The sequence below is a fragment of the Hippichthys cyanospilos genome, chromosome 3 (assembly GCF_059441005.1).
Source record: "Hippichthys cyanospilos isolate Australia breed blue-spotted pipefish chromosome 3, RoL_Hcya_1.0, whole genome shotgun sequence".
In the NCBI taxonomy this organism is placed as follows: Eukaryota; Metazoa; Chordata; class Actinopteri; order Syngnathiformes; family Syngnathidae; genus Hippichthys; species Hippichthys cyanospilos.
The window spans coordinates 8,159,983-8,175,582 of NC_142371.1; the positions used below are offsets into that span (position 1 = coordinate 8,159,983).

Sequence of the window (15,600 nt, forward strand, 5' to 3'; positions counted from 1 at the left end):
CCGCACAGAATGTAAGCTACCATGCCCTCTAATCATCTGACGAAAATGTTTATACCCAGCAAGAAATATGTTGCTGAAACAATGAGTCACCCCGCCTGCAGCCAGGTTAGAGTGGGCGGGGCCTACAGGGGAAACGCGACTAGAGATCTGACAGAGACAAAGCCAGAGGAGTGGTTTTCTTGGCCGCAGTAAGGATGCTTAAAAAGAAATGCATCCCTTTGCCCGAGGTAAAGCAGTGCAGGCGAGCCAGCGAGAGAAGGGAGGGAGGGAGAGGACACAAGCATGGCACAGGTTTCGGCTGTAACTCATTTATGTTTCACACTTTGTTGGATTTTTGGGAAAGGGGCCTTGGAATTTGAAACTAGAGAACCAGGAGCTACAGCCGGGGGACACCTCATCATCGGAGGAATCTTCCCGGTACATAGAGCTGTAGAAAAAAATGACAGTTCCTTTGCTCCCCAGCCCTACACGTGCTCTGAGTAAGTCCAAGTTCAGTGTGACAACTTTTTTCACAACATATTTACATTTGTGAACTTTCATTCAGATTTATTCTGAAATATTTTTTCATCTTTTTGTTTAATTTGTTTACATAGTGGATTTAAAATGACATCTGTACATGTAAAGTGGATTATGAAAGTTGACACATCCCTGTTCAAATGTCATTTTTGTGATTTACAAAAAGGAATAATAGGCAAGAAATGTTTCTCCATCACTTACAGTATGTGTCAGGAGACCTGTACAACTACGACTACAAACTGTGATTTTGCTCAAATATTTTGCCTTAACGAAGTTAATAATGTTCGCTTAGCTGCTAATGCGACTATAATTGGAGACCTAAAACTAAAATTCGGAGAATATTCATGTAATAGTTCACTGAAGGTAAAAAAAAAATGCACATTTTTTTCTCTTTCTAAAAGCAGAATAGTAGATGTACCTTTTCCATTAAATGCATTGTTTTAAAAATAATAGTACGTATTATCGAGAATATTATGACAATGTGGTTGTCCTTTTGTGAGTCTGTAAATATAAACAAGATATAGCAAATGTATACTGTAAATGCATTTACACTCATAAATTAAATTACACCTACAATGACGATGCATTTTCTGAGTTAAGTATTTGATGATGGCACAGATGAACGTGTTGTTGAGAATGTGTTGGCCTTGTGAGTACACGTTTTGAAATCAGACGCAGTATGTTCAATGAAATATTACGCAAGGGAGAATTTTATATCAAACAAAAGATTCAAATGACTAAAAGGTTTTCATTGCTAACTTTTAGGACATAAAGCGCAAAAGTATTTTGACATTGACATGATTTTTATGAGCTGCCTCCATCACATAAGACACAATAAGATAGTTGTACTAAAACTATCAATGGAGCATTAAAGTACAACACACATATTACATTTTAGAACATTTAACAAAAAAACATGTATTTAGTTATTACACAAACCTGAATGTTCAGATGAAGGTATTTTGTCAACTGACACAGTTCTATAAATAACTGACACATATGAGATACTTTGGTCCTTTTTGGCTCTTCTGATGATGCAGAGCGTGGGCAAGCAGAGACCATTTACCACATGAGGGGTATTTTGTAATGCTTGAATGATGTCTGAAGCCCCCATCAACAACTTCTGAAAATCCCAGATAATCCATATAAGCTTCAACAGGCCTCCAGCTACAACCATCTACACTTGGTGTTAATTTGTGATTTAAGCCTTCCCGCCTCCAACTTTTTCACTCGTAAGAGAAATGCATGTGTCAAAATCAGGCAAATTAATTGGCCATTGTATACTGTTTAATCCATTTGCCTATAAAAGTCAGAATTTGTTTTTTTTTTAATCTACCACGACTAGGAATCTGGATAATGTGGAGTGGATCACAAAATAGTTTTCAAACACTTTATAGCATCAAACCGAGGCCAACAATACTGGAGAGGTTAATGGACAGACTGCTCCTTAATTAATGTAAATATACAGCAGTGTGCAAACCTTTGTTGTTCAGGATCCTTCCATGATCTGTAATCTGGAATTTTTGGGGTTGATGAAATCAGGAATAACTTGACTAAAAACGATGGTAGTGAAATACTATGATGAAGGAAAGAACTGTTCATAATCCAAAGCACACCACTTCGTTGAGTTAGTCAATATTGCTGGCAACAATAGTAAACCAAAACCCTAAATAAAGACATTTTGAAGGCAAAAGGGCAAATGTTTTTAATAGTCTGATCCCAACCCAATAAAGCATGCTTTTCACATAAATAAATGCAGGAAGACGGAACAGAATGGAATAGAACACCTTTATTGTCATTGTACAAGCAGGTATACAACGAAATTGGTAGCACTGCTCCAATTGGTCCACCAAAACACAGAAGGTGAAGGCCTGGCAAAACATCTCCGCAGAGAAAATCTAAAAACTGGCGACGTCTGTATGAGCTGCAAACTTCATGCAATCATTTGACTGCTATTTAAAACATTAATATACTGTACTCACAATTAATGTGTATCAACTGTACAAATACTAATATTAGGCTGCTGAATTTTATGGATTTGTTTTATTTCCCAATCTGGTAAATCATCATACTGTATATAAGATCATAAGTCTGTCAATGTCCTTTTGCACCATCATATTTTTTATAGTAAAATGATGTGCATAATGTGCTAGAGCATGTTGGATTTGAATAATAAATGTTGTTTTTCACCCAGGTTCTCACTCTCTGCCTCGACACTATTGCTAAGTATGATCAATGCAATTGAAGTCATGAATAAATCTCCTTTACTGACGGATCTCAACATAACTCTGGGCTACCGGATCCAAGACTCCTGCACTAACGTCAACGTGGGCCTGAGAGCCACAGCTGACTTCGTAGAACAGGCAAAGTGCGGAACAGAACAGGCCTCATCCACATGCGATCAACCAGTCATTGCCGTCTTGGGTGCTGCTTTCTCTGAAATGTCAATTGTCATTGCCAGGCAACTAGCCATCGACATGATTCCCCTGGTAAGATTTGAGCTTTTACTCTGTTTAATCTTTTTCTTTTTTGGCGGGTGGGGGGTGTCTATGTATGTATATCGGCACCTAATAGACAAACACCAAATTATTTTATACAGGTGAGCAAAAGTATTGGAACAGAGACTGAAAATAGTTCAAATTTAACCTGTCTGAATGATTAAGTCTTTTAACGGTCGTGGGTTTTTTTTCGGCCTTTCACTGCATTCATTTGTTTCATGCGATTACTCTTTTTTTTGTAAGTAAAAAGCATACAATATGTGTATAAGTCATTTTTTATCGGGGGCTACATTTGTTATAGTTTCTGTCAGAGGGCCAGTATGACTGTCAAGTCAAATAAACTTTTAGTGTGTTCGTCACACACTTACCTAGTTTTGAAATCAGGGGCTGAGAAAAACTGTTCAAAAGAAAGAAAGAAAATGCTTTTGTTTATTTTTAAAAGTTGAAGACAACTTGCAAGATTGGAAATTTAAAGTCAAATCTTCATTTCGCAGGCCACATATAATGCTGTGGCGGGCCAAATCTGAGCCTTGAGTTTGACACCTGCGCTGTATGGGGTTTCACTTGCCTGTGTTGATAGCTTTCTCTGCTGATGTGATTTTTAGGTACAGCACTACCCTTTGAATGCTGTTGTTATTTAGGCAGTATGTTTTGAGTCATTATCTTGCTGTCTGATAATAATCTCATAATTCTGCAGATGAACACTTCCATTCATGCAATTTGTGCACTATCCAAATCGTCACTAAAACATAATGGCTTCTATTTTGGTCAATGCACAATTTCTCCTTCTAATAGTATCATTCCTACAGTTTGATCAAATAGCGATAGAATTGACACTAAAGTTGATATGGGATGTTGTTGATGACAAAGAGTTAGTATTGATCCTTTACATTTATGTATTTATATATTTGGCCAGTCCACCATTCTATAGTTAAAATCTTTTATTTTTTTAATAATATATTTAATGTTTAACATTTTTAATACTATTTTGAAACAGTCTATTGATGTTTACATATTTTTCATTCCAATTTCAAGTTTACATGAGTGTAGCCCTGCTTTGATTCCAATCTCGATTGCTGCCTCCTCACATTCCTTCATTTGTTTCTTTTTTTTTGTAATTCATGCTAATTGAGATAGTTTAAAGATATTATGGCAAAGTGAAGAACTCAACAAGAAATTTTAAAATGTATAACATGTTATTAACAGGACAAATGGTTTAAAATACCACCATATTTTATGAACCTAAAGGATTGACACGAGTATTTAGGCCGTATTGATCGATTCCAAAATTTCAAGTACTGCACAGCCCTGTTTCCTATATGAAAATGAAAACCATAACAAAAACGATGTTATTTTTTGTTGTATTGTCGTGTTTGAAAACATATGCATGATAAAATGCATTTAAAAGCAGTGCATACTACAGTCACCTTCATGACCTTCACGCATCAACAGTTATACATTGTCCAATACAAAAGTCACTTTGTGCAGCAATCTTTGGCATGCATCATAAGAATCTTTTTTTTCCATGTTCAAGCTGTTCACTAGCTGATGCCAACAAACAATGCACTTTGTGTCTGTAGATCAGTTATTCATCGACAGCTGTGATTCTGAGTGACAAGCTCCGCTTCCCCAGCTTCTTGAGGACAGTTCCAAATGACGAGCATCAGATAGCCGCCATGATCAGACTAATCAACCTCCATGGCTGGAACTGGGTGGGAATGATCGTCACGGATGGTGATTACGGCCGCTCGGCGCTTGAGCACTTTGCAGCTCAAGCAGCTGAAAATGGAATCTGTATAGCATTCAAATCTATCCTCCCACACACCGCTAAGGGGGAAGTCTTACACTCTGCTGTCAGACAGACTGCCCGAATTGTTTCTCAAAATCCTAAGGCACAGGTGGTGGTGTCCTTTTCAAAGTCATCTCACATGAAAACGCTTTATGAGGAAATGAGGAATGAGGTTCTGAGTAAAGGAAAAAGCAAAGAGTCCATGAGAAGAGTGTGGTTAGCCAGTGACAGTTGGTCCACTGCAGACTCCGCGCTTGAAAACCTAAGCCTCGAGGACGTAGGGCACGTCGTGGGCTTCAACTTCAAAACCGGGGATATGTCCTCTTTCAACGACTACCTGGACAGGCTGGAGGCGACCGGATACAACAACACGTGGAATAACACATTCCTGGAAGACTTGTTTGCGATTATGAACGACAGCGATGTTTCTGGAAGCGCTGAGCTGGCGGCTAAAGTTGTGAAGACCCTCAAAGAATATATCAACCCGGCCACAGTCTTGAGCGTTGAATTGGCTGTGGCCGCCACTGCTCAGGCCATCGCCTCTATCTGCAGGAGCAGAAATTGCACAACCCTTGGCACCCTTCAGCCCTGGGAGGTATTGTCAGATTTGTCCAAATACCTTCCTAAAACTGCAGTACAAGCTAATTCCACACACACTTCAAAACCGACTGCTAATATGAAAAATATAAAATAAAATCAATTGTGGTAAAACAGTTGCCAGGAAGCTGTCTCAAACAAAGGAATAGATACTGTGAAGTAACTTAAACTGAGTACAAAGGAAAGTGGAAACAAGAAATGTAAACAAAACAAACAAAAAACCACCAAGTAAAAGCAAAACCTTTTAAGAGATTAAAATATTTGAAATGCTTACACACGCACGAGTGATGAAATGGGTTACCTGTAATTCGGATGAGCGTAAAGCAAACATGTCAGCATGTTTTTATTCTATTTCCTGGTTGTCAAGTTGAAGACTCAGAAGGAACTTGATTATTTTACTGATAACCCACAATGAACACCATTACAATAATAGCCTAAAAAAAATAAAGATGTCATTTTGTGATTTAAAGACAGTGACGATAATAAATTCTATCTATTCATCCACCCATCCATCCTTAATCTCTCATGAGGGTTTTGCTGGAGCCTATCCCAGCTGTCCATGAGCAGAGGGTGGGGGACACCTTGAGCTGGTTGCAAGTTTTTAATGTATTTTCATGGCAAAAGCCATAATCCCACAATAATATTAATATAAATAAAATATAAGCAAACATACAAATAAATAATGAATATACATAAAAAGAACAAAATATGCTGCAAACCTGAACTAAAATCAAAACAACCTGCAAGATCCTCAAATTGTCATTTTACTGTAAGCATGTTGTACTGTATGCTTGAACCCATGACGTTTTCAAGTTCTCCTCTCTCTGCAGGTATTGGAAGCTCTGCGGCTGCATTCATTTGAAAGTAAAGGGAAGACATATACGTTTGACAACAAAGGAGATATCAACCAAGGTTATGATGTCACCATATGGAGGTCACTTGAAGGGAGAATTGACGTTCATGACATCGTGGCTGAGTACAATCCGCAAAACAACAATTTCACCTTAACAAAAAGCAACTCCACAGCTTATTTTCCAGACTTACAGGTGGGCCCTCATCCTGCTACCATCATAACCGTTTGTATAAACAAACAAAAAGTGTATTGGTCTATTGGCAAAGTCATTGTGATGTTTAAGCCAAGCTAAAACAAGCAACATTTCACACAGGTGGTCCCTCTTAGTGAAATTTTGCTTCTGTTGTCAATAGCAAACAAATCAAAAAATATTTACAGCGGAAAAAAAAGTACTTATATGAATTCTCCTTGTTTCCAGCACATAATCTCAAAATGCTCCAATAGTTGCATGCCTGGGGAGTTCAAGAAAACGTCGGAGGGTCTACACACTTGTTGTTATGAGTGCATCAACTGCACGGAAAATTACTACTCCAATGACACAGGCAAGTAATTACCCTGTGGAAGCAGACATGCCGCGCACAGGGCGTCTTTCCACTTCCATCTGCCAACACACGGCAACATGAATTAGTGCAAGACACAAGCACATTGCTAGTCGAGCTTGGTTTAATTGCAAGGAAATATGCAAATGTAGTATCAAAGGATACATTTGGCCACTTGGCAGTCCCTTTTTTTGAAGGGTTTTTGTGTTCTAATGTTGTTAATGTAATGCACAGTCAGGTGTGACTACATTCACGCAGCCCAGTATGTGTGTGTGTTTTCTTTGTGTGTTTTTGGAGCTATGTTGATAATAATACTGTTGACTGTGCAACAAACCTTAATATTTTTGTTTTTAGTTGATACAAACTCAAGCGCGACTGCACTTGCTTGCATTGAAAATGCTAATGAATCAATTTGAACACGCTCATATTATTAGGTGTCTTATAATGTCTAGTTGAGGGATGTCGAAATTCACTCCTCGAGGGCAAGTCTCCCGCATGTTTTCCTGCTTTCTTTCCCCGACACCCCTGATTGAAATGATCAGCTCATCACTAAACTCAGCACAAGCCTGATAATGATCCTGATCATTTATATCAGGTGACTTGGGGACAAAAACCTGGAAAACATGCAGGAATCTGGCCCTCAAGGACCCATTTTGGACGTCCCTGGTCTAGTTATTTCTTTAGAGACTTTAATGAGAACTATAGGATTCAAGTGATTTTCTCTATAATTCCTTACTAGTTTTACATTGCTAATGTAAACTAAACCATTTTTCCATGTACAATTGCTGAAAATTGCACGTGTTCAAAGTTCGGGTAACAACCGCTCATGTGTAACCTATGTTCTGGGTTATGATTCATGATTGGTTTTTACCCAATCCTTGAGTACATGTGACCGTCAGATCAGTTTTAGGCGACAGAAAGTAGCAAAACTGTTTTTAAGGATATTATTTGTACAGGAAGAATAATTTAGTCACCAACAAAATATCAATGTTTTGACTGCCAGAAATGGTGAAAAAAGTTTTCTATGTCAAACAAAATTAGCACAAAAAGTGAATGGAAATATCAAACAGAACAAACAAAAGTTTTAAATAGCAAAAAGTATGAAAAAGACAATATTAGTTGTGGTGTAAAAAAAAAAAAAGGGGGGGCAAAGGTACCTTATTTGTTATGTGTAAATAATATTGACCAATTAAGTGGAATTTGGTAATTTCCCGTGACACTCCTTCAGATCTCTTAATGTCACAAGGTTAGAGAATTATAGGTGACAGTGCTCTTTGAGGAAGTCAAAAATAGAAAAAGTTAGTCATTCTCGTTTCCACATTATTAGCATGCTTTTCATTTGTCTTAAATAAACCGCCCGAAATTAATCCGTGCGTCCCCCTTCCATTCTTTCAGATATGGACCAATGTATGAGCTGTGATAAAAACACCGAGTGGTCTCCTCAGGGAAGCGGCATATGCTTGCGTAAAACTCTCACCTTCTTCAAGTGGCAGGACCACTTTGCCATAGTCCTCCTGGCGTTCTCCGCTCTGGGCATCGTGCTGGTTCTGATGGTGTCCGCGCTGTTTTTCCATAAGCGGGACACCCCTGTGGTGAGAGCTGCCGGAGGACCCCTGAGCCAAGTCATCCTGTACTCCTTGGTAGTCAGTTTCATCAGTGCCGTGCTGTTTGTCGGCAAGCCGGTCACGCTGCAGTGCAAAGCGCGGCAAGTGCTCTTCGGCATCAGCTTCACCGTGTGCGTGTCCTGCATCTTGGTCAAATCCCTGAAGATCCTTCTGGCATTCCAGTTGAACATAGACATGCAGGGAGCGCTCCGGAAGGTCTACCAGTCCTACTTGATTGTGGTTGCGTGCGTGGCATTGCAGGTCATCATTTGTATCTGTTGGCTGGTCCTCAAAAGCCCTTACAAGGACATTGTTTTGGAGCCTCAGACTCTGCTGGAATGCTGCCACGAAGGATCATATTTGGCCTTCGGTGTGATGCTGGGCTACATCGCACTCTTGGCTTTTGTTTGCTTCGTCTGCGCCTTCGTGGGACGTAAGCTGCCGCAGCGGTACAATGAGGCCAAGTTCATTACCTTCAGCATGCTGCTTTACCTTATCTCCTGGCTGATTTTTGTCCCCGTCTACATCACGACGACCGGAGTGTATGTTCCGGCTGTGGAGATGGTGGTCATTCTCATCTCTAACTACGGCATCATCGGTTGTCATTTCTTCCCAAAGTGCTACATCATGCTTTATAAGAAAGACCAAAACACCTGCAGTGCTTTCAGGCAAAAGCTGTATCAGTATCATGTAAAGAGTACAGATTCATGTTCCGTGTCTGGAAGTTCAGTGTCAGAGAAACATGTCAGCAGTCAGCAGACTATCAGGCATTCGCCCTCCGTTTCCATCGAAAAGGACTACATCAAACGAGCAGTGGAGAAAGCCTACAGTAACATAGACGGTTTCAATCTTTCTTTCCGAGGAAAAAACGTTATTGACCGCCACGGTTCCCTCAGAAGCAGAAGAAGCATCAGTTTTTAAGCTCTGCCTAAGTAAAGACTGCTTATCCACTAGTTATCTCATGAGAGATAACGTGCAAAGAACTGAAAATGGCTGAATGTTTTTGGTCACGTGTCTCAACGCTGAAAACAGTTGTCAGGCAAACCTAAACATGCATGCATGTTTAAAGGTCAGCTGTACATGCTACAATGCTTTAGTACCATACAGTATGTTCTTATTCTAAGAGTAACTTCAAAACACCCTGTACATGTTTTTGTACTTTGAGAGGAAGCTTTTCTAAGAACACGATATTCTACTGATTTTCTATTTACCATTCGAACAATAAAACTTGGTTATGTTGTCAGAATTGAAATGAGTCGAATGCATATTTATTCTTCCATTGATCCATGTCCCTTAACCCGATCAGAGCCGCTGGAGCTGGAACACAAGACTGATTTTGGGCAAAATGTGGGCTGCAGTCTGGACTGGTTGCTAGTCAATCAAATATGCAAGCACATGCAGTACAGCCAAAAACACATGCCCGTTCACATTCTCGTTTAATGCTAATTGAGCTCCTGTGGTGAGACAAGTACAAGATTGCCCCACAGAGGCAAAGAGTTTCCCTCATTAAAACTATTATACAATAGCGCCCACACACTGATTTTCTCCAGGTGTTCTGGCCTTTTGGTTGGTGATCGCGTTCCAAATTCTCCGTAGGTACGAGTCATTTGCGTACATGCGTTTTGTGATTGATTGGGGATATCGAAAACGAAACGATCCATTTTCAAGGCCCGGTAAGTTGAAGATGGATTCTGAAGGATCAGTCGTGTAGTTCTCACAATAGAGATGGATTAAGAAACTGCAGTACACACTGCGAATGTTGACATTGATTGACATTTGGGTATGTGGATGAGCGTACTTAGCGCTGAACTGCTCATGAGGGCACAATTGTCATCACTGGGTCTCGTTTGCACACAATGCATAGTTGTCTGGTTGAACACGAACGCAGCTTTCAAAAAGCCAGGTATTGCTGGGGGTCCCTGGCCTGACCCCAGGCGGTCCGTGAAATAATGTATTCATAACTCTTTAAAAAAGCAATCAGTTCAACTGGTTTAATATCTTCTTAAAAATGTTAGAATTTTGAAATTCGTCAAATAGACTCACGTAATCCACGTCATCATCAAAGAGCTTGAACCGCATGCCCGCAGAACATCTACTATCTACTTAGTTATGGATGCGTTTGTAAGACCGTCCACTTCGTCTAGAGAGGAAAAAAAAAAAAAAGAAAACCTTTCTTAACAAAGAAAATACAGAGAGGACTACATCGAATTTGGACTTATTGAAAACATCAATGGATGACCAAAATGCGTTTTTTGACTGTTTGCTCTTTTTGACTAAATCATTGGCAGAAACCTGTTTGGGGGAAAGTGACCCAGTTTTTTATGAGAAGACGGGGAATTTGCTATTTTTATCTTGTAAATTTTAGTATGGCTGAAAAGTAACAAAAATACTTGTCAAAATGAATCTGTTGGTGAATAAAAAGTCTGTCCTAAATGATTCTTTTTCCTCAAACATTGGCAATGTACCTGTCTCCAAAAAGTTTGTGAAGCCCTGCTCAACAGTATATCTTATCCAGTATAAGATTTTTGCCTCCGCTGCTCAATTTAAAGGGACAGTGTGTAAGATATAGAACATGATTCAGTAAAAAGGAATACATGAAATGATTATAAATTTCAAAAACTTGCAAATGAATGTGTTCTTAAGCCTGTAGCTGACCAAACATGACAACAATCAGAGTTTTCCCTTGAAATTCCAAATTATTACAAAAGAAATCTAAGTAAGAGATTTACAACGATCTGGTGATCTCTCCCTTATATGTGTTTCATGAGGTAGAGCGACACATGATTGGCTCCCACCGTGTCCATTGACCAATTGAGGGCAGGAGTTGTAATCTACTCCTTCCAAAACTCCCACCTGTTAAGTAGACCAAGAGAAGATTGCCGGTCTACCTCATGAAACACACACGCTGTTAGATAGACGCAAGGGAGATAAGGAAAGAGGCTTCACCAGAGTAAGTTAGTTTAAAAATTTGACCAACACAATTTGAAAAAATCCCTTGCAATTAATCTGTTAATCTAACAATCCTAAACACAATATCACCAACAGTGTTGCCTGTGTGTTTCCCACATATTCATGTGGTAGAGGAACATAATTGGACAAGGTATGTGTGACATGCAATTGAACCCCTCTATTCACGTGAGACAGGGACTCTGCCGGTTGTTATCTTTTCTGCTCACCGCTATAAATAATGCGTATATAGAGTAGTGCCTGGACGTCAGCAAATACCAAGGCTGAGCGTGCGTTTGTTTTCAGGTGCGTGCAAGTTATTTAATCTTTCAACCTACTTCTGTCACTCATTTTGTCTTGATGGCACGCAGATATAAAGAGAGTTGATTTTTCCAAGGGTAGTGAGATGTTTCCCACACAAAACATCCGATTAAAAACAATGAATTGATTCAAAGAACAGCTGGAGTGAGAGCGACAACATAAACAGCCTCAGGTGAGGCATGTCATCATCATGTTTTACGCAGACAGAAAAGCCCCAACTGAAAACTTGTCTGTCTGGTTGTGTGACAAAGACGCAGCGCATGTTGGGGGGGGGGGACTTTTTTTATTCTTACGCCACCATAAATTCCATCAAATGCCTTTCAGTCTTTGTGCTTTTAATAGTACATATACTGTATGAAAAATATCAGGGAGTGTTGGTTCTGGAAAAAAAATGTATAATGAATAAATAGGAAAGCCCGTCAACATCAAAATTTAAGTAAAAAGAAGGTTGCTTATTTCCCGACAATCTTAACAGAAATGTTAAGTTTTTGCTTAAATGCAACTGAACTGGAATGATATTTCAGTGCCAAGAATGGTTTGTGGTGTCCTGTCTTTGATGATGATTTAATTGCTTTTGACGAAGCATAACCTTGATGGGGGCTTCCCGTGCTTCTTTGTAACTTCAATTAAGAGTAAGAAAAACTTGAACAATGATGTAACTATTAGGATTTTATGTACAATTCAAATAAAATGATTTAGTGCCATTTTAGGTATTATATCTCACTGCGCTGAGTGCAATATAGAGATGTCAGATTTTTTTTTTTTTAGGGGAGGTGGTTCTTCATTACTTGGCAGATGTCTTGAGTCGGCCGTCCTTAAATGCCTCTTGTGAGTGGGAACAATTTAAAGTGATATTCAGTTTGTTTTGGTTTCTTGCATGTTGCCGCGATTAGCGCCTGTTGACTACTTTGACTGGCCCGGAAATTGCCTGAAACATTTATTGTTATGTGTAAATCTTGTATGTCTTCATGAAGCTAGTAAATACAGTCGTCGTGTAAAGTGAATTCATGATTGTGTACATGCCAAATGGATAGTGCTGAAGCTATTCTTCTGCTGTATTGTTACAGACAAAAGAAAATATTTCATTACAAACAGAACGCAAGTCTTTTTCTGACTTGAGCACACCGCTCTGTGTCTATCTAGTGTGTCTTCCCTTTGCAAAAATTTGTACACCTAGGGACATTATTACCCCACAACAGGCCCACTTTTTTTTTTGGATTAATATTTCCATTTTAAGTAGGTGAGAGCCTTTTGTGTCTTCTGTTGGAGGTGACGTACTCTTGCCAGGACTCAGATATTATTTTATTTCTGCTTGTACAGTAGTAGCCTGGTAGTGGTTGATTGTACTTTACTGTATGGTTGTTCGTCCCTGTTTGTCCTGCAACTGGCTGGTAGCCAGTTCAGGCCCCACCTGCTGCCCATAGACGGCTAGGATTTTCATACTGTACTCTTATATATTGAACACATGGTGGTTTCAACGGTTGGTTTTGTTTAATATCAATCATATCCATTTATCATTCACATTTGTAACATGTAATTATTTTATTATGGATAAAATGATAATCAAACAAAATTTGCAAAGCATTAATAGTGTTGTAACTATTCTATGAGGATGCGTGATTTGGCATGCCAATAAATGACGTCAAATCAATTTCAATCATTTTTCCTTTTCATACCTCAATATCACATCAGCCATCAATTGATCTGCAACCTACATTGAATGAATTGTTGCATAATGCGAGTGCCAAGAGGTAATACCAAATTTTGCAAATAGGTGATGGGTATCTCCAATCCTTGTAGACTACATGGTCAAGGCCATCTTTGATGGAATTAATGACGAAGCAATCTTCAGTATGAAATAATATGTGAAACTCACATAAAACAATAATGAACTAAATGAATGATTATTTTAATTTTCTTTGCTTAATTACATTTGCTAAAGAAAATACGTTCAAAACAATTGGTGCTCTAGTAATGTTTAACTCCATTTTTATATCGTATTTTGTTGTGAAGAAAGCGTGACAGAGGATGCTTATTAGTGAGTCGCATGAAGGCTAATTCTAACTACTAGTAGCTAACGGCTACGTTAGCATATACCACATACTACCTAAAGTAGGTACTGTACTTTGTTGGGAGCTAATTCTGAAGCTAGCCAAGCTAAAGCGCTATTATTGATATTACTGCATACAATGGTGAAGACAGAACCTTTGATATCACCAGCCAGGGCAACTTTCCAAACGATGTAAAACTTTTATATTTATATTTAAAGATTTCATTAACACAGGTAGGAACATATAAAACTACCTGGGAGGTAGCAGAACAATTGATCTTATTATGTTTTTGCTACTTAATTTCGGCAGATTGCTCTGTGGTTGGAATTGATTAATATTCTTTATTGTTTTGATTAGGTCGTGTTCATATATGCTTGATTAATTTAACTGCATTGGGTTCAATTTTTAATGAATTTTTAATACTTTATACTAATGCACCAAATTAAAAATGTCTATGTTTTTACTATTTGCAGCATTGCTTCTTCTTGCTTCTGCTTCCACCTGAAACTGAATTTGGTACCACATGAAATCCTTAAAATTATAATATTTAAGATTTAGACCGCTTTTCATTAAAAATGAATACATTAAATTATTATAAATTTCAAAAACAGGAGGGCTATTTATTATGTAAATGTACCTGTGCTTTATTTATATAGCGCTTTTATATCACATGGGGTGGCACTCCTCCGGAGGTTGCCATGTCTGTTATAGCTACAGACAGCTTGACCCGATTACCGTAGTGCCACTAAAGCTCCCACGGGCGCATATGAAAAATTACACACTCATTTACTTCAAGTGAATTGAAAATCAAAGTGAAAAAATCGAATAGGAATGAAGTGTGAGTATTTTGATAAGAGAAATGATCATTCTAGAGCACAAAGATTTCGAAGGTATCAAAGTAGTACTTCCGTGTCGATCTGAACGCCACTTTTTTTTTTTAACCAATTATTTTACTCTCATTTCATAAATATTTGACGTCACGTGGGTGTGTGTATAATAAGGAGCAACTACCATCGGCCTCTACAGCTGTTCTCTCAGAAAGAGCGTATTGAAAGCAGGAATAGTCTTGTTTTATTCCATCTCAATGCCATGTTCGAGGGGGACAGTTGACCTGCTCCGTCAGTAAGAAACTAGCATATATCTTTTGTGCTAGCTATGGTTGAGTGAGATCAAAAGCAAGTAATGAAGGAGTGGTAAATCATACTAATGACACAGTAGTTTCATGATTGTTTCACAGCAATTACGTTCAACACTACAAATACATTTCCCGTACACACCTCTACCCAATCCTGCAGCTCAACGCAAACCAAATGCACGCCTTTTGAACTAACTGAAAGCGTTATGTAATTTCGATTGCGTTTTTTTTTTTTTTGCCTGCAATATTGGTCGACTGGAGACCAAGCTTGATTTGAAAGAGAAATACCCCATCTGCTAATGTTCATTTTCATTTTTCCCAGTAGAATACGACCCTGATTGATTATAGGAGCGGTATCATGGTATTTTAAGTTTTCCACATATATATATATATATATATATATATATATATATATATATATATATATATATATATATATATATATATATATAGAATAAGGAAGCCTTACATTGAGTGATTTAATTTTTGATGAAATATGAGTTTTTTTTGGTGGCTGGATTTCTAAGCAGGAAGTGAAATGAATGGTTTCCTTGGCTGCCACGCTCATTTCATAACGTAGTTGATGTGTTTGGTCTGCACCAGCGGTACGGGGGCGGTATAAGGGTGATTCTCGGTTAGTGATGTCATGAAGCGATAAAGCTTTTCTAATTTAAGGTGGGGCTGGTCCTGTAAGCACAGCAACGACATTTCTCAGAGATAGGTCAATGAAGGAAAATAACACTGTGGGTGG

At 38.6% G+C, this 15,600-nt stretch overlaps 1 protein-coding gene across 1 annotated transcript; it reads left to right on the plus strand.

Annotated features, from left to right (window-relative positions):
* Positions 1 to 238: 238 nt before the first annotated feature.
* On the plus strand, positions 239 to 9,642 carry gprc6a (G protein-coupled receptor, class C, group 6, member A). Its single transcript, XM_088409354.1, has 6 exons — positions 239 to 479; positions 2,711 to 3,005; positions 4,595 to 5,398; positions 6,231 to 6,446; positions 6,672 to 6,795; positions 8,188 to 9,642. Exons 1-6 carry the CDS (start codon positions 283 to 285, stop codon positions 9,315 to 9,317), a joined length of 2,766 nt encoding a protein of 921 aa, XP_088265480.1. The 5' UTR covers positions 239 to 282; the 3' UTR covers positions 9,318 to 9,642.
* The last annotated feature ends 5,958 nt before the right edge of the window (positions 9,643 to 15,600 follow it).

Bases quoted from the DNA above. Each gene is read 5' to 3' on its own strand.
- gprc6a (XM_088409354.1), top strand. From the start codon at position 283: ATGGCACAGGTTTCGGCTGTAACTCATTTATGTTTCACACTTTGTTGG. The intron at 480-2,710 runs GTAAGTCCAAGT...TTTTTCACCCAG, and splicing joins CAGCCCTACACGTGCTCTGA to GTTCTCACTCTCTGCCTCGA. The intron at 6,447-6,671 runs GTGGGCCCTCAT...CCTTGTTTCCAG, and splicing joins CTTATTTTCCAGACTTACAG to CACATAATCTCAAAATGCTC.